Source organism: Saimiri boliviensis, chromosome 14 (assembly GCF_048565385.1).
Source record: "Saimiri boliviensis isolate mSaiBol1 chromosome 14, mSaiBol1.pri, whole genome shotgun sequence".
Taxonomy (NCBI): domain Eukaryota; kingdom Metazoa; phylum Chordata; class Mammalia; order Primates; family Cebidae; genus Saimiri; species Saimiri boliviensis.
In genome coordinates, this window is record NC_133462.1 from 51620869 (window position 1) to 51636670 (window position 15802).

The following is a 15802-nucleotide window of genomic DNA, read 5'->3' on the forward strand; positions in this document are numbered from 1 at the left end:
CAGAAAATTAACACTGATACAGGTGGGGTGTTTGTTTCTTTGTTTTGTTTTGAGACAGAGAGTCTTGCTCTATTGCCCAGGCTGAAGTGAAGTGGCACAGTCTTGGCTCACTACAACCTCCGCCTCCCGGGTTTAAGCCATTCTCATGCTTCAGCCTCCTTAGCAGCTGGGAGTACAGGCACACACCACCATTCCAGGGCACTTTTTGTATTTTTAGTAGAGATGGGGTTTTGCTATGTTGGCCAGGCTGGTCTTGAACTCCTAACCTCAAGTGATCTGCCTGCCTCAGCTTCTCAAAGTGCGGGGATTACAGGCATGAGCCACCATGCCCAACCAATACATTACTATATTCTAATCCTCAGATCCCATTCACATTTTACTTGCTGTCCCAATAAATGTCATTTAAAGCAAAAAGATCCAAGCCAGAATCACACAGTGCACTGAGTTGCCATATCTCTTTAATCTCTTCCATCTGGAAGAGTTTCTCAGTCTTTCCTTGACACGATCTTGACACTTTTAAAGACTGCAGGTCAGTATGTCCCTCAGTTGGGGTCTGTCTGATTACTAGGATATGCATCTTGGATAAGAATGCCACAGAAATGATGCTGTGTTCTCATTACAAGCTATTAGGTGACACCAGTCTTGACTTGTCCCATTGCTGCTGATATTAACTTTGATCAACTATATATGCATGACATATGCAATCAACAGAGATCACTGATCTAGGAGACTATACTGAGTAAGAAGACTTCTCAGCCTGGAATCCTGGGAAGGGCATGAAGTTTCCACCAGTGGGGTCAAAAGATAACTCGCTGGGAACAATTAACGTGTGGGCTATTTCAGAGGTCAGAGCAGGACCTGGTGGCCTCTCAGGTCCCTGAGATGTTGAATGACCCAAGAGGGAGAGTGGGGCCTAGACTGGGGCTTCGGGAGAGCTCTGGGTACAGTGATAAGAGATAAGTGGGCCACAGAAAGTGGTTCTGGCCAGGCCCGGTGGCCCATGCCTGTAATCCCAGCACTTTGGGAGGCCGAGGCAGGCAGCTCACTTGAGGTTGGGAGTTCAAGACCAGCTTGGCCAGCATGGTGAAACCCTGTCTCTACTAAAAATACAATCATTAGCCGGGTATGGTGGCACACACCTGTAATATCAGCTACTCAGGAGGCTGAGGCAGGAGAATCACTTGAACCCAAGAGGCGGAGGTTGCAGCGAGCTCACATTGTGTCACTGAACCCCAGCCTGGGCAACAGAGTGAGATTCTGTCAAAAAAAAAAAAAAAAAAAAAAAGTGGTTCTGGTATCCTCTCCTGGGCTGGAAAGATCACTGGGTCCCTTCTCTATCCCCAGGCAGGGCTGCGGACCATTGAGGAGGAGGCAGCCCCGGAGATCCGTCGCACAGTCTCAGGAGACCTGGCCGCTGAGGAGGAGCTGGAGAGAGCCATGGTGGAGGCTGCGATGGAGGAGGGGATATTCCGGGTGAGGGAGAGCCAGGACCACTCCTAGCGGTCTAGACACCATGAGTGGCAATGTCCCACAGAGAGGAGGGCCAGGAGCCCAGCCACACAAGAAGGGGACACGGGAGCCAAAGAGACCCCTCTCCACCTCTCCACCTCACACCCATTCCTCCTGGGACTCAGAATCAATGACCTGACCTACTAGAGGTGTCAAATTCCACACACCCTTTCCCGCCTTTCCCTGCCCAATGTCACCCCTTCCCTTTCCTCCCCACCCACAAACCCTAGGCAACCACCCAGAGGCCTTCCAGGATCAAATGCCCCGCCTGCCTCCAGTGAGGCCTGTCCTCCATCCTTAGCTCTGTCTGTTGTTTCTTATCACACTGTAGAGCTGGAAGGTCTTCAGTGACACCGCGGTAGGTCTTTTTGGGTTACTCACGGGAAAATAGTAACCCACAGAGATCATGTGAGATGTCCAGTATCAACTAGTAAATTAGTTTTAGAGAGTGGACTAGAACCCAGTGCTGCAGACGCCTGATTCAGCCCTCACCCCTGCACCTCACTTCCCTTCTGTGTACGTGTGTCCCCTCCACCACACTTCCCTTCTGTGTGCCTGTGTCACCTCTAACTACACTTCCCTTCTGTGTGCCTGTGTCACCTCTAACTACACTTCCCTTCTGTGTGCCTGTGTCACCTCTAACTACACTTCCCTTCTGTGTGCCTGTGTCCCCTCCACCTCACTTCCCTTCTGTGTGCCTGTGTCCCCTCTCATCTCACTTCCCTTCTGTGTGCCTGTGTCCCCTCCACCTCACTCCCCTTCTGTGTGCCTGTGTCCCCTCCACCTCACTCCCCTTCTGTGTGCCTGTGTCCCCTCTCATCTCACTTCCCTTCTGTGTGCCTGTGTCCCCTCTCATCTCACTTCCCTTCTGTGTGCCTGTGTCTCTTCTATACCTCCTTAGGCATGTGCTGTCTGCCCCATGAACCAAAGCACTTTCTAAGGGTAGGGATTCTCTTATTTTGGTCTCACCGCTGCGTCCATCCTCCTCTGGCCTTATAAGAGTTGTCTCTCCAGACTATCACTTCTTCCCAACACCACTGTCCCAGAGTTACAGCCCCCCATGCCCTCCCTGTGTGCCTCCCTCATCCCCAAGTCACTGCTCTTCTCCTTGCCCCTAGAGGACCGGAGGCCTGTTTGGACAGGTGGACAACTTCCTGGAAAGGACCAACTCCCTGCCCCCCGTTATGGCCAATCAGCGACCCCTCCAGTTTTCTGAGATAGAGATGGAAGAGCTGGAGTCACCCGTCTTCTTGGAGGACTTCCCTCACGATCCACGCACCAATCCCCTGGCTCGTGCCAATACCAACAATGCCAACGCCAATGCTGCCTATGGCAACAGCAGCCACAGCAACAGCCATGTGCTTTCCAGGTAGTGGCGGCCACTGCCATCCCTGAGTGTAGACGTACTGGGATAGGACTGGGACGACAATGTTAGCAGGTTCCAGACTGGATTGGAAGAGGGTACCCCAAAGTCGTAGGGTGTCTTTTGCTTGCCTTTGTGCCCCATGCATCCTCAACCTGAATCTAAGAGGCCGCCCTGGATGGCAGAGGCTCCTTTGGCCAGCAGGGGGAAGCCTCACGTCATGTCAGTATCGGCCCCAATGCTGAGAGGGTCTTTAATTCCATGGTCCTCAGCAGGTCTAGGAGACGAGACCTATTGAGCACGTGATAGGTTAGGAGAGGACCTTTGGTGGCAGCACATACCACAAAAGACTGTGGACGATAAGGTTCCATCACTGGATTCAGGTCCCAGGGAGATCCCGCTGTGCTGTGTGGTCCCAATCTCATCAACCTTAGGCTATACCCTAAATATAATCTGTGATTATGGAAGTGTCATGGAAAACAGCAGAATGACGGGGAGAGCATCTCAGCAGTCATACCTTAGGGACTGGGCTCCAGGCAGAGCTTCTGTTCCAGACAGGAGGTCAGCGGATTGGGGGTCTCTCTGGCCTGGAAAGGCTAAGTCCCAGGCTTCAGGAACAAGCAAGACAGGGCAGTGGCAGCCGCTTCTCATGGCCAGGACTACCTGCACCCCTTCCAGTCACAGAGACCCTTTAAATTCAGCCCACAAGCCTTGAAGGGTGCATGCACCTTTGGGTTGCCATGATGCAAGGTGACGTGGAAATACAGAAGAGTCAGATCTGGGCCCTGCTCTGAGGGAGGTTGTAGTCTTGTTGGGTGATATATTATGTGATATGATAGGGACCAAATAATCACAGAGGCCAGGCATGGTGGCTCATGCTTATAATCCCAGCCCTTTGGGAAGCCAAGGTAGATGGGTCCCTTGAGGTCACGAGTTTGAGACCAGCCTGACCAACATGGTGAAACCCTGTCTCTACTAAAAATACAAAAAAAATTAGTCAGGTGTGGTGGTGCATGCCTGAAATCTCACCAGATAATCACAGAGGTTCGGTGTCCTGAGAATGCAGAGTGGGTATGGACCACCGTGAGCTGGAAAGACCTAGAACAGTTCTTGGCCTTGGCTGTACATTAGATAATCTATGGAGTATCTGCAAATCCCAGTGCCTGGGCCTCACCACAGACGCGGGGTGTGGGACACAGCCAGCACTCATCTTTAGAGCACCTCAGGTGACCCTATGTGTGGTCAAGGTGGAGAAGCAGTATCCTAAAGGCCGGGAGGCTGCAGCTGGGCCTCGGAAGATGAAGAGACTGTGGAAAGGGCAGAGGGGGCCGCTGAGCAAAGGAGTGGAGTCAGGAATGCACCGGCCTCCTTCCTTCCAGAGAGTCGGCCGGCTGGGGCGCAGTGGTGGGAGTGCCAGCCTGGAGTCACGGTGACCGTACTAGGTTGGCCTTGCACAGACTCCGAGGGAAAAGGACGTTTGGGGCCACAGAGGGGCAGGGATGGCGAGAGAACTAGCAGCCTTCTCTGGTTCATCCAGCCTTCTTCCATTTCAGTGTCCACTATGAAATGGAGTTCCCAGAAGAGACAGAGACACCTGCTGCCAGAGGAGGAGCCCCTGGCCAGCCCTGCAGGGTCCTGGGTCAGTCCCTTCTGTGCATCTGAGAACCTTGGGTCTTCTCCCAGAGGGTTCTGAGAAGTTCCACTCTTTTCTTAGAGGCTGGGAACTTGCTCTGGGGGCTGTTACAGTAGCAACCATCTGGGCGCCCTGGGATGGGAAAACCATCAGGGCCAGCTCCTTGTCTGGGTGGCAAAGCTGGGCACCATCCAGGTGGCTGAGCGAGGTGGAAGGGGGAAAGCCTGTGCATGCTGGAAGGGCCCTCTGCAGCCTCCCAGGAAACTCACCCCGCCCCCTACACCATCCCCAGCACAGGAGTGTCCACACTGCCCCAGGTCCCTGGAAAGGCAGCCCCTGGACGCACTGGCATCTTGACTCTGGGGCCCTTCAGCAGACGATCTTGCAGTCACCTAGTATGCCCTTGACCACTGTGTGTCAGTAGGAGCCCCGGGGATGCTGGGTCTGGTGGCAATGGTACTGCTGTGTTCCCCAGCATACATTCTCTAATGTGCGACACCCAGGGACCACAGAGGACCAGCTTGGCCAGAGACCCTGGCCCTTATCCCCTCTCCCAGACGCTCAAGAACAGAGACCCGGGCCAGTAGAGTTGGGGCAGCCCTGCCTGGCCTGGAGTTGGCTGGGCCTCATTATGTGTCCATCCCCTAAGATACCTTCCGCAGCCCTGAGAATGTTGGAGAGCTCGCAGAGTTCGGCTAGCTGGCCAGGCGAGCCTCTACTGACTCGGGGCTCCTGGCAGAAGTCAGCGGCCCCTCTTATCCTTGCCCCTTCTTGCCCACAGGACCCCACGGCAAACCCTGTGTGGAGAAGCTTCAGGGACTGCTGACCCAGAGGGCAATGCCCAGAGGCCAGGCACCTCCTAACCCCTGCCAGGTAACAGGGGCAGAGGCCTGGGAGCAAACTCCATACAGAGGCCCTGCCTGGCCTGATACTTGGAGTGGGACCGTGGCCAGGGAAGGCCGTGGCAGCAATGTGTCCAATGGATCGCTGCCTCCTCCCCTTTCTGTGGATCTTGGTTGATTTGCCCTCAGATGATCTGGAATTTTGCTCACTGGTGCGATCCAGCGCCCCCATGGGGGTCTTTGCTTTTGTGCATTTGAAACAGTGCCCCAGGGCGGAGTCCCCCAGGCCTGAGGACAGGAAGAGCTCCACAGCAGGGTCTCTGCAGGAGGAGACCCCCCACAGCAGGAGCGCCCCCCACAGCAGGAACAACACTTCGAGCTGTTCAGCGCCAGCTACAGCCCTGCTGATCCAAGAGGTGGGCCGGGGGCTGGGACACAGCAGTGGCTGCACTGAGCGGTGGCCCCTGTGACGGCCTGGCATGGAGAGAGCGGAGGGCCAACAGAGGTGGGTCCCCAGAGGCGGCTTCCCAGGAAGCCCCTGCCCAGCCTCCTCTCCTTCCTGCAGGCTCTGGTCCGAGGGGGCCTGGGCACCTTGGCGGCCGACGCGAACTTCATCATGACAACAGGCCAGGCCCTGGCAGATGCCTGCCAGATGGCACCGGAGAAAGTGGAGGTCCTGGCCACAGAGCTACTGAAAGGACGAGAGGCCCCAGAGGGCATGGCCAGCTCCCTGGGATCCCTGAACCTCGGGTCCTCCCTGGGCAGTCTCGACCAGCACCAGGGCTCCCAGGAGACCCTTATTCCTCCCAGGCTGTGAGGTCCACACAGCATCAGCATGGGCTTGGAGCTGGCTTGACCAATGGAGGTGGGGAGGTGGCTGGGGTGGAGACGGGCTGGCCCACCGCAGCCGCCTCCCTCCCTCTCAGCAGCTAGATGCATGGCCTGAGGCGGGGTGGTCAGGAACCACCTCAAAAAGTCGAGAGGAAGTAGCTGGACAGGTCCCGCCCCTCACCAGCAATAGGCGTGGTTGGATGGAGTTTCTCATGTCATTCAAAAAGGCCTGGTCAGTGCCTGTGTGTGTCTGGCCCATGGCCACTCCCACCAGCAGGACATTAAAATCTCCAGGCCTGTGACACTGGCAACAGGACTCTGCTTGTCCCCTTTTTTGCACTCTTCTGCACTCACGCTTTCCCCTCCCCAGTCCCTTCCCTAGGAACCCTGCCCATGGGCTTGGGAGACTGGGCCAGAAAGAAAGACAGAGGGGCCATGTGCATTTTTTTCTGCATGAGGCAGAGAGGCACCTGTTGTGGGTTCTCCCGGAAGTCCACAGCCAAGTCCACTGACTGAGGCCCGGCAGCCCCAGGAAGGACTGGTGGCCTCAGACGCAGCCCCACGCCCCAGGTCACACCACAGCCCAACATCTTCGAAGCTATGATCGTGTCTCACTGGCCAGAGTCCACTGCCGGCACAGCCTCTCAGAGCCCTCAGCTGCCCCGGTTTACGGCCTTGAATATCAAAGTTCTCCATTCTCCAGGGCTCCTCTTAGCCACGCCAGGTAACAATGAGTAACAGTGGCTGCTATTTACCAAGTGCCTCCCGAGTGCCACCTTCACACCGCTCTCACGCCAGGGGCCACAATTCGTTATGTTTACAAAGCACTGTCATTTACAATACTCATTCTACTGCCACCCCGACTGTGCGAGGTAGGTGCGGATTCCACGTTAAAGATGAGGCGATGGAGGCCCGCAGAGGCGACGGGACAGCCCTGGGGTGCGCAGCCAGAGGCAAGGTTAGGACTCCGCACCAGGCCCTCTCTGTCCCCGCAGCATCCTCCCCCTTCACTGGACTCTTTGCTCTTCTCACCATTCCCTCATTAAGCCTGTGCCAAGCGCCTAGTCTGTGGCTGTTGCTGTGGAAACCACACTGGCCTCCCCATGCAGCCTCCTGGCGAACCCCAGGCAGCTTCTGGGCTTCTCAGCCACTCCTAGGGTATCAGTCACGCAGGGCAGGAACACTCACACTCTCAATGCACTGTGCATTCCCGCCCCCAGCCTCAACCGGGCCCCAGTGCTTCCTAGTTCCTCAGTACAGCAATCTCAACTCCCTTCTCTCCTCAAACCCCAACACCAACAGCCAGCTTTGCTCCCTCCTCCACAAAAAAATAGAAGCTATCAGGAGGTTCCCATCTCAGCTCCTGTCCCCACACTGACGACCCCACCTGTTCCTGCTGTCTCATTCGTCTCCTTCCCTTCTGACCCAGTGGACGCCAGGTCTCTCCTCCTGCCAGCTCCTCAGATTCTACCCCAGCCCTTATCCTCTCTCTGCCTCTCCGCAGGCTCCTTCTAGCTGCATGGAAAACATTCCAGGTGCCTACTTCGTAGCAGACTGACCCTGCAGCCATCCTATTTCTCTCTCCCTCTCTTTCCATCCATCCATGCATCCATCCATGTATCCATCCATCATCTATGATCTATCATCTGTCAACCTATCTCTTTCCATTATTGAGGGCCAAACTTTTTTTTTTTTTTTTTTTTTTTTTGAGACAGGGTCTCAATCTAGCACCCAGGCTGGAGTGCAGTGGCACAAACAGCTCACTGTGACCTCCACATACTGGGTTCAAGCGATTCTCCTCCCTCAGCCTCGTGAGTAGCTGACTGCAGGTGTGCACCGCCATGTCTGGCTAATTGTTGTATTTTTAGTAGAAACGGGATTTCACTATGTTGGTCAGGCTGGTCTCGAACTCCTGACCTCAAGTGATCCGCCTCAGCCTCCCAAAGTGCTGGGATTACATACAAGTCTGCGCCACTGCGCCTGGCTGAGGATCAAATTTCTTACCTGGGTGGTCTTCTTGTCCACACCTCTATTTCTCCTTCCGTTCCCATTTCTCCCTTCCAGGCAATCCACCTCCGCTCCATCCCTTCTCTGAAACCATGCTCACTTGAAGGCAGCATGAGATACAATTTACCCCTCTCCCTGCCTGAAATTCCCCCCAAGTGCCAGATCTCCACTGGAGTGTTCCAAGTTGAAGCTTCTTTGGAGTTCCCCCTTGGCCCACTGGCCTCTCAGGTAGACTCTGTCTCCTTGACCCTCTCTTCTGATGCGGTACACGTTCATATCTTAGTTGCATGTATGTGCCGATAATTCCAAAATCCGTATTTCTATTCCACATCTCTCCTAAGCTCCAGATCTCCGTATTCTGCGCCTCCCAGACAACTCTGCATAGATGTCTCACTTGTGCCTAATGCTCGCTTTGTCCAATGGTGGCCTCTTACCCTTTCCCCAAAGCCTGCCTCGTCTGGTGTTGCCCGTCTCCAAGAAGCCCACTCCTTATTCAAACCAGAAGTCTGGCAGCTGATCAGGACGCCTACCTGCCCCTCCCGCTGTGCCCCGCGGATTCACCCTCCAGCACCTCTCACACCTGTCTCCCTTCCCTTCATCCTCGAAGTCACTCTCCCGATACACTCACCATCATCTCGTGCTTCCTCCATTGTCACAGCCTTTGAACAGGTCTCCCAGCCTCCTCTCTTTTCTCTTCCTCCCCATCTGTCTCTGATCTTTCTAAAAGGAAGAACCGATCATCTCATTTCCTTGCTGAAAACATTTATTGGCACCCCCAAAGCCCTCTGAATAGCAAGCAAAATCCTTGCCTGGGCTCACAAGCCTCTCCCAGGTCAGACCCTGTACAAGTCTCCTGCTCACCCTACCCAGAGGGAACTCTCACCTCTGAGCTCGCGTGTGCCGTCCTGAGCCCTCCACCTGACTGACGTCTAGTCACCCTTCAAACCTCAGCTTTGCTATTGCTTCCTGAAGAAGGCTTTCCCTGAACACCCCCAAATGCTCTGTAGCCTGGCCCAGGAATTTGGCCACCATCTCTCCTCCATTACGGTAGGGGTTGTAACTGTGTTGTAACTGCTTGTTTATTTTTATCCCAGCCAGACACCAAGCTCCACAAAGCAGGAGCTGTGTCCACCTTGTTCACAGTTCTCTCTCTGGGGCTGAGCACTTTTCAACAGAGATTGCTGGCTCTATGTTGCTTGTTAAATAAATGCAGGAAAGAGCTATGGGGCGTGGACCCTGCCCGCAGCAGGCTCTTTGCCCAGTATCACCTGCTCAGCTCTGCAGCCTCAGCTGCTGTGGCTGTTCCATCTATACCAAAAGGAGGCAGCGGGGAGGGGCTCTGCCTCTGGAGGGTGACCAGCTAGACTCCACGGTGCAGCTCCCACAGGCAGGAGGGAGCACTCCACACCCCACAGCTACGCACACTGTCTCTTGTTCAATTGGCTCATCTCCATGGGAGACAAGGTAATATGGAACATAAGGGTATGTTGTAAAGTTCTAGAAAAGGGCATTCTTATTTATGAGGGACCTGAATATCTTTTTTTTTTTTTTTTTTTTTTGAGACGGAGTTTCGCTCTTGTTACCCAGGCTGGAGTGCAATGGCGCGATCTGGGCTCACTGCAACCTCTGCCTCCTGGGTTCAGGCGATTCTCCTGCCTCAGCCTTCTGAGTAGCTGGGATTACAGGCACGCGCCACCATGCCCAGCTAATTTTTTGTATTTTTAGTAGAGACGGGGTTTCACCATGAATATCTTAAATTAATGCCTACCACATATAGGATGCTAACTAGGGCTACACACAGTGGCTCACACCTGCAATCCCAGCACTTTGGGAGGCAGAGGTGGGAGGACTGTGTGAGGCCAGGGGTTCGAGACCAGCCTGGGAAATGTAGCAAGATTCCTGTCTCTACACACAAACACACACACACACACACACCGCATGGTTGCACGATATGAAAAGCCTAGCTGCTTGGGAGGTTAGGATGAGAGACAGTGCTATTTACTCCAGCCTGAGTGACAAAATGAGACCCTGTCTCCAAAAAAAAAGCTAGCTATATGGCAGGCCCTCTTCCAAGGGTTTTGCATATATTAATTTATTTAATCCTCTTAACAATTAAGAAAGGTATCATCATCCTCACTTTGCAAAAATGACACAGAGAGGGCCTGGTGCATTGGCTCATGCCTGTAATCTCGGCACTTTGGGATGCCAAGGTGGGTGGATTACGTGAGCTCAGGAGTTCAAGACCAGCCTGGCCAACATGGTGAAACCCTGTCTCTACTGAAAATACAAAAAAATTATCTGAGCGTGATGGCACACGTGTAATCCCAGCTACTTGGGAGACTGAGGCAGGAGAATCACTTGAACCGAGGAGGCAGAGACTGCAGCGAGCTAAGTTCACACCATTGCACTCCAGCCTGGGCGACAACTGCAAAACTCAGCCTCCTCGAAAAAAAAAAAAAAAAAAAAAAAGACCGAACAAAAGTCACTTGCCTAAAGCCACACCGCTCGCAAGAGAGCCAAGGTGGGAGTCAAACCCAGGCAGTTTAGCGCCCCGTTCCACGTCCTTGACTGTGCACCATTCGGCAAATCTATGCTGTCCCTCCCGGCCTGACTAACAGATACACGTGTAAACGCAGGCTCTGAGAAACTTTCCTATTAGGTCTTCACCCTATGGAAAAGTTCAGGCATTTTCCTTTGCAACATATAAGATGTTGTGATTTATCAGAATGCACAAAATCCTACCTCTGCACCCGCTTCGCTTGAAGTAATAGGTGGGGTTCCCCTTACAGGGCTGCCAGGCCACTCACATAAAGGCTGAAAGGAATAAACTGTGGCAGGATGAGGGCTGAGGTGGGAGGGAGGAGGAGGGGCAGATACAGAGAAGACAGACACCCCTCAGCAGGACTCCCTGACAGAGACAGTGTACCCCTAGGAGCAGGTGGGCCCCCTTCTGTCACCTGGGGACACTGGCCAGGGACAGTGTCTGCCAGACCCCTGTCTTCTCCCTGACAGTTCCCTGCAGACATGGGGCCCAGCTGCTGGATAAGGGGATGTGCCAGAGGGATGGGTTGTGGCTGGCAGGAGGGGTAGACACAAAGCCCTGTGCTGGGGCTGTGGAGACTGAGGGACCCCTCCATCTGGGGGGCCCAGAGCTCAGCTGGAGAGAAGGTGGACAAGGGTGGGTCCCAGTGCCAGTCCGTCTTCAGAATAGGGAGGAGCTCCCTGGCCTGAGGAACTCCTGCCGAGTTGCCTCTCCTGGTGCCTAAGGCAGGGAGGTGCCCAAGTCCCCTCCCGCTATGTCCATGTTGAGTGATGGTCAGGCAGTTCACATAACCCTCTGAAGTCTCTGCTTCTCCCTCTGTCTAATGGGAAGGTCGTTCCCACTCCTAGGGTTGCTGTGAGGTGTGAATGTCACGGTGGAAGGACCTGGCGCGGGCAGGAAGGGACGCTGCCGTTTTCATTCTGTCAGATGCTGGCTAGTGATGGGGTCAGACCTGTCAGACAGGAAAAAGCCAAATTTCGGGGTTCCCAGGAACTTTAGGGGCTGCGGGGTGGCAGCAACAGGCAGCCCACACACCTCAGCACCAGGCCTCGTCCTTCTAAAGGCCCTGCCAGCTCTCACCAACGGGCGTGGCTGTCGAGGCCTGTTCCTGCCCCAGAGCACGAGACGCTGCCAACCCGAGGCTGACCTTAACGCCAGCTCCGATTTCACAAAGTCTTGCCCCCATTCTTCGGGCGTCTGATCCCTAGTACCATGTGACCCCCAAGCCTTGGGCTGACAGTTCACAGTGCCAACCTCACCACGTCATCCTCCTGCCACTTTGCTGATGAGGCGACCGAGAGGTGAGGTCTCATAGCTGGTAAGTGGCAGAGCCCCATGCCTTCAAGCCTTCTAATTCCATTGCTGCTTTCCCCCATGGCACACAACTGTGTCTCTCAATGGAATTTAAAGTCCGGTTGAGGAAACCAAAGCACAGAAGCATTTTTAAAAGAAATTGGCCACAAATACAAGGGACAAGCGACGATTTTGGTATGGAGTGTCTGCTGAAAACGCTATGGTGTCACATACCTTGGTAAGACAGACACTGGAGTTTGAAAGGTTCGGAGGAGGGAGACTTGATGGAAGTTGCTTTAAAGTCAAATGAAAATTAGCCAGGCATGGCGATGCGTGCCTGTCGTCCCGGCTCTGTGGGAGGCTGAGGTGCGAGGATCCTTTGAGCCTGGGAGATCGAGGCTGCAGTGAGCCGTGGTTGCTCCACTGCACTCCTGCCCCGCCAACAGAGTGAGACTCTACATCAAAAAGTAAATAAAAATAAGCCAGGCTCAGTGGGGCGTGCCTGTAATCCCAGCACTTTGGGAGGCAGAGGCAGGCGGGTCACAAGGTCAGGAGATTGAGACCATCCTGGCCAACGTGGTGAAACCTGTCTCTACTAAAAATACAAAAATTAGCTGAGAGTAGTGGTGCGTGCCTATAGTCCCAGCTACTTGGGAAGCTGAGGCAGGAGAATCCTTGAACTCGGGAGGCGGAGGTTGCAGTGAGCCGAGATCACACTACTGCACTCCAGCCTAGGCGACAGAGTGAGACTCCGGCTCAAAAAAATAAATAAATAAATAAATAAAAATTAAAAATTAAAATAAAGTCAAATGAAGAAAGAGGAGATTCCATGGTGGAGAGAAGGGAAACAAAGACCCGGAAAAGGAAAAACCCCATATACCTCACATCACTAAGTCCATGAGAAGAGCCCGGAAGAGACCCCAGACTCCCTCAAAGCACAGCTTTGGAAAGTCTGCGCTGAAACGCACAGCGTGCAGCAGAGTGAGGCCCTGGACGCGCAGGGCACCCGTTCCCATTTCCACTTGTGCGCTCTTCTAAAAATGTTTCTGCCCTTTGGCTTCCTCAGCTGCAGCACAATAAGGGCTGTAACATACACTGAGCCTGATGCATTAATCATTTTGCCTTTCGTATCTCATGCAATCATTGGGACACATAAAATAGATACCACTATTAATCCCATTTGATGATGAAAAGACAGAGGTTCAGAAAGGCTGAGTGAATTAGTGGCAGTCACTTGGCCCTGAGATGGTGAAACCAGGTGTCTCGAAGGAGCCTGGCCACTATTCTTTTAAGCCTCTTACTTCCTGTATTCTTGTGAGGCTCACATGACAATCCACCCCTACCCGCCGATCCCCACTCATCCTCCACTAATCTGGCCTGAAACCCTTTGCACACCCTGCCAAGCACCAGCCCAACCACACGCAACTCAACAACTCCCCCTTGCACAGGCCACACGCTCTCAGGCTTCCACAACAGTGTCCCTACACCCAGCGCACTCCTCCTTGGGTCTCAGCCTGACAGTGCCTCTCTCAAGTCTTCTCTGATCCCCCCAGTAAACTTAGTTACTGCTTCCCTAGTGCTCCTGGAGCATCTGATAGCTCTCACCATGGCATTGATGACACCACATCCTAATTAGGAGTAGCGGTTTGTTTTTTCCAAGCATCCTGTGAGTTTCTCAAGGGCAGGCACTGAATCTTTATCAACTTTGTATTCCTAGGAAGGAAAAAAATGGAAGGAAGAGAAAAAGGAAGGCAGGAAGGGAGGAGAGAGGGAGGAAAGGTGGACAGATGCAAGTGACTGCTGCATAGAACATATTACACGGCATCATCTGAAACTGCCAATATTCTGCGCCTTCTTGTCTATAAAATGGTAAATTATATTTTACTTACTGTAATGAGGGTGGGTTTCCCCACTAGCCAGACCCACCCAAATACCCCCACTCACTCTCTGTTAGTCCCTATCTTTTGTTTTGGGACAATGTACATGTGTCTTGACCACATAAAATGGTTAGGATGGGGGCTTACTAAAGTGGGCACCCTATGGGGTAGTTATTGGGCAGTGTACAGACAGAAATTGATGGGGGCTTTCTGTACCTCTTCTCATTGAGACCACCTCGAGAGGTCCATCTCTGAGTCCCCTCTGAGCAGGGAGGTGTAGGCTGACTCAGTGATGACGTGGAGTCTGCAGGTGGGGGCCCAGCCACGCCAGCACCAGCCACCATCGGAGCTTGACTGCCTCTCCAGGAAGACCTCCCTTGCCTCCCACAGCACCCCAAGTCTGATCCTCTTGTCTTGGGTTCTGACCTCCTTCAAGGCCTGGTCCCTATCTCTTCTTTCCCCTTCTCTAGCCCAAGGGACCCTCATTGCTGGAGGGTGAGGGACATTGAGAATTTGGTAACATTAAGAATTCCCACCGGGCGCGGTGGCTCAAGCCTGTAATCCCAGCACTTTGGGAGGCCGAGGTGTGTGGATCACGAGGTCAAGAGATCGAGACCATCCTGGTCAACATGGTGAAACCCTGTCTCTACAAAAAATACAAAACATTAGCTGGGCATGGTGGCACCTGCCTGTAATCCCAGCTACTCAGGAGGCTGAGGCAGGAGAATTGCCTGAACCCAGGAGGCGGAGGTTACGGTGAGCCGAGATCGCGCCATTGCACTCCAGCCTGGGTAACAAGAGTGAAACTCAGTCTCAAAAAAAAAAAAAATTGCCCACAGCTCTTCCTGCCTCGTCACTGGAGGATGAAAGAAAAGGGCCTCTTCTACCATCTTTTTAATTTTGGTTATGACTTAAAGTCTTTGCTCCACCCAGTCCTGGCCTGCTGTTTGGATCCTCTGAGTTCGGAAGTTAAAGAGAAAAAAGGGCCTTTTCCTACTTCTCTGAGTCCTCACTAGATCCTAAAGGAAACATAAGGGTTGCAGGGAGGACACAGACAAACTTTTCAGGAATTGCTTCACCTCAGGCCCACGTGACTATCTTGGTCAAAAAGGCCTTTGAAGTGCTCCTAAAACCATCCATGAGATTCAGCATGCACACTGCCTGGAGTGCTGGCATTCACGACCATCCCTTCAAACCCTCAGTCTGGTTGCATTTCTGGAGAGCTGGCACTTTAGAGGTTGGCCTCTCCCCGCATGCTGCCTCCAAGCCCTCTCCTCTTCCCCTCGATTTTTAAATTGTTAAATGTATATTTGCTGGCAATTAGCTCTGCAGGGTCTGGCTGAGGCAACTGTCTATTAAAATCCAAGAAAATGACACATCCTGGGGACTGAGCATCAACGGCACCCAGGGCAGGGCAGGGTGGTGGTGGTGGTTTGCTAACTTCATCAGGGGCAGGGGCATACACGGGTGGCATCTGACAAAGGAGGGAAATGTCTCCTCTGGGGTTTGGCTAGGACTGCTCAGAGCCTCCTCCTCATCCCCAGGGGTGGGAAGGAGTCCCATCTCCTGTCTCTCCTCTTCCCTTGTCCCCAGGCCTGAGGCTTCATCTCTGTTTTTCTCTTCTCTGAAGTCCCCAGCCTGGCCTCTTGCCGGCCTCTGTCCAGTGTCCCCTCTCCTGTTTGTTTGTGTTTTGAGATGGAGTCTTACTCTGTCGCCCAGGCTGGAGTGCAGCGGCGCGATCTCGGCTCACTGTAGCCTCTACCTCCTGGGTTCCAGCAATTCTCCTGCCTCAGCTTCCTGTGTAGCTGGAATTACAAGCACATGCCACCATGCCTGGCTAATTTTTGTATTTTTAGTAGACAGGGTTTTGCCATGTTGGCCAGGCTGGTCTCGAACTCCTGACCT

General features: G+C 53.5%; 1 protein-coding gene across 1 annotated transcript in view; it reads left to right on the plus strand.

Annotated features, from left to right (window-relative positions):
• Positions 1 to 6489, plus strand: part of CACNA1S (calcium voltage-gated channel subunit alpha1 S) — a 75580-nt gene extending 69091 nt beyond the window's left edge. The window contains exons 39-44 of the mRNA XM_003938254.4: positions 1345 to 1473; positions 2628 to 2878; positions 4426 to 4511; positions 5287 to 5378; positions 5611 to 5763; positions 5913 to 6489. Coding sequence (XP_003938303.2) covers positions 1345 to 1473; positions 2628 to 2878; positions 4426 to 4511; positions 5287 to 5378; positions 5611 to 5763; positions 5913 to 6164 — 963 coding nt within the window. The 3' untranslated portion in view covers positions 6165 to 6489. The remainder of the gene's footprint in view (positions 1 to 1344; positions 1474 to 2627; positions 2879 to 4425; positions 4512 to 5286; positions 5379 to 5610; positions 5764 to 5912) is intronic.
• The last annotated feature ends 9313 nt before the right edge of the window (positions 6490 to 15802 follow it).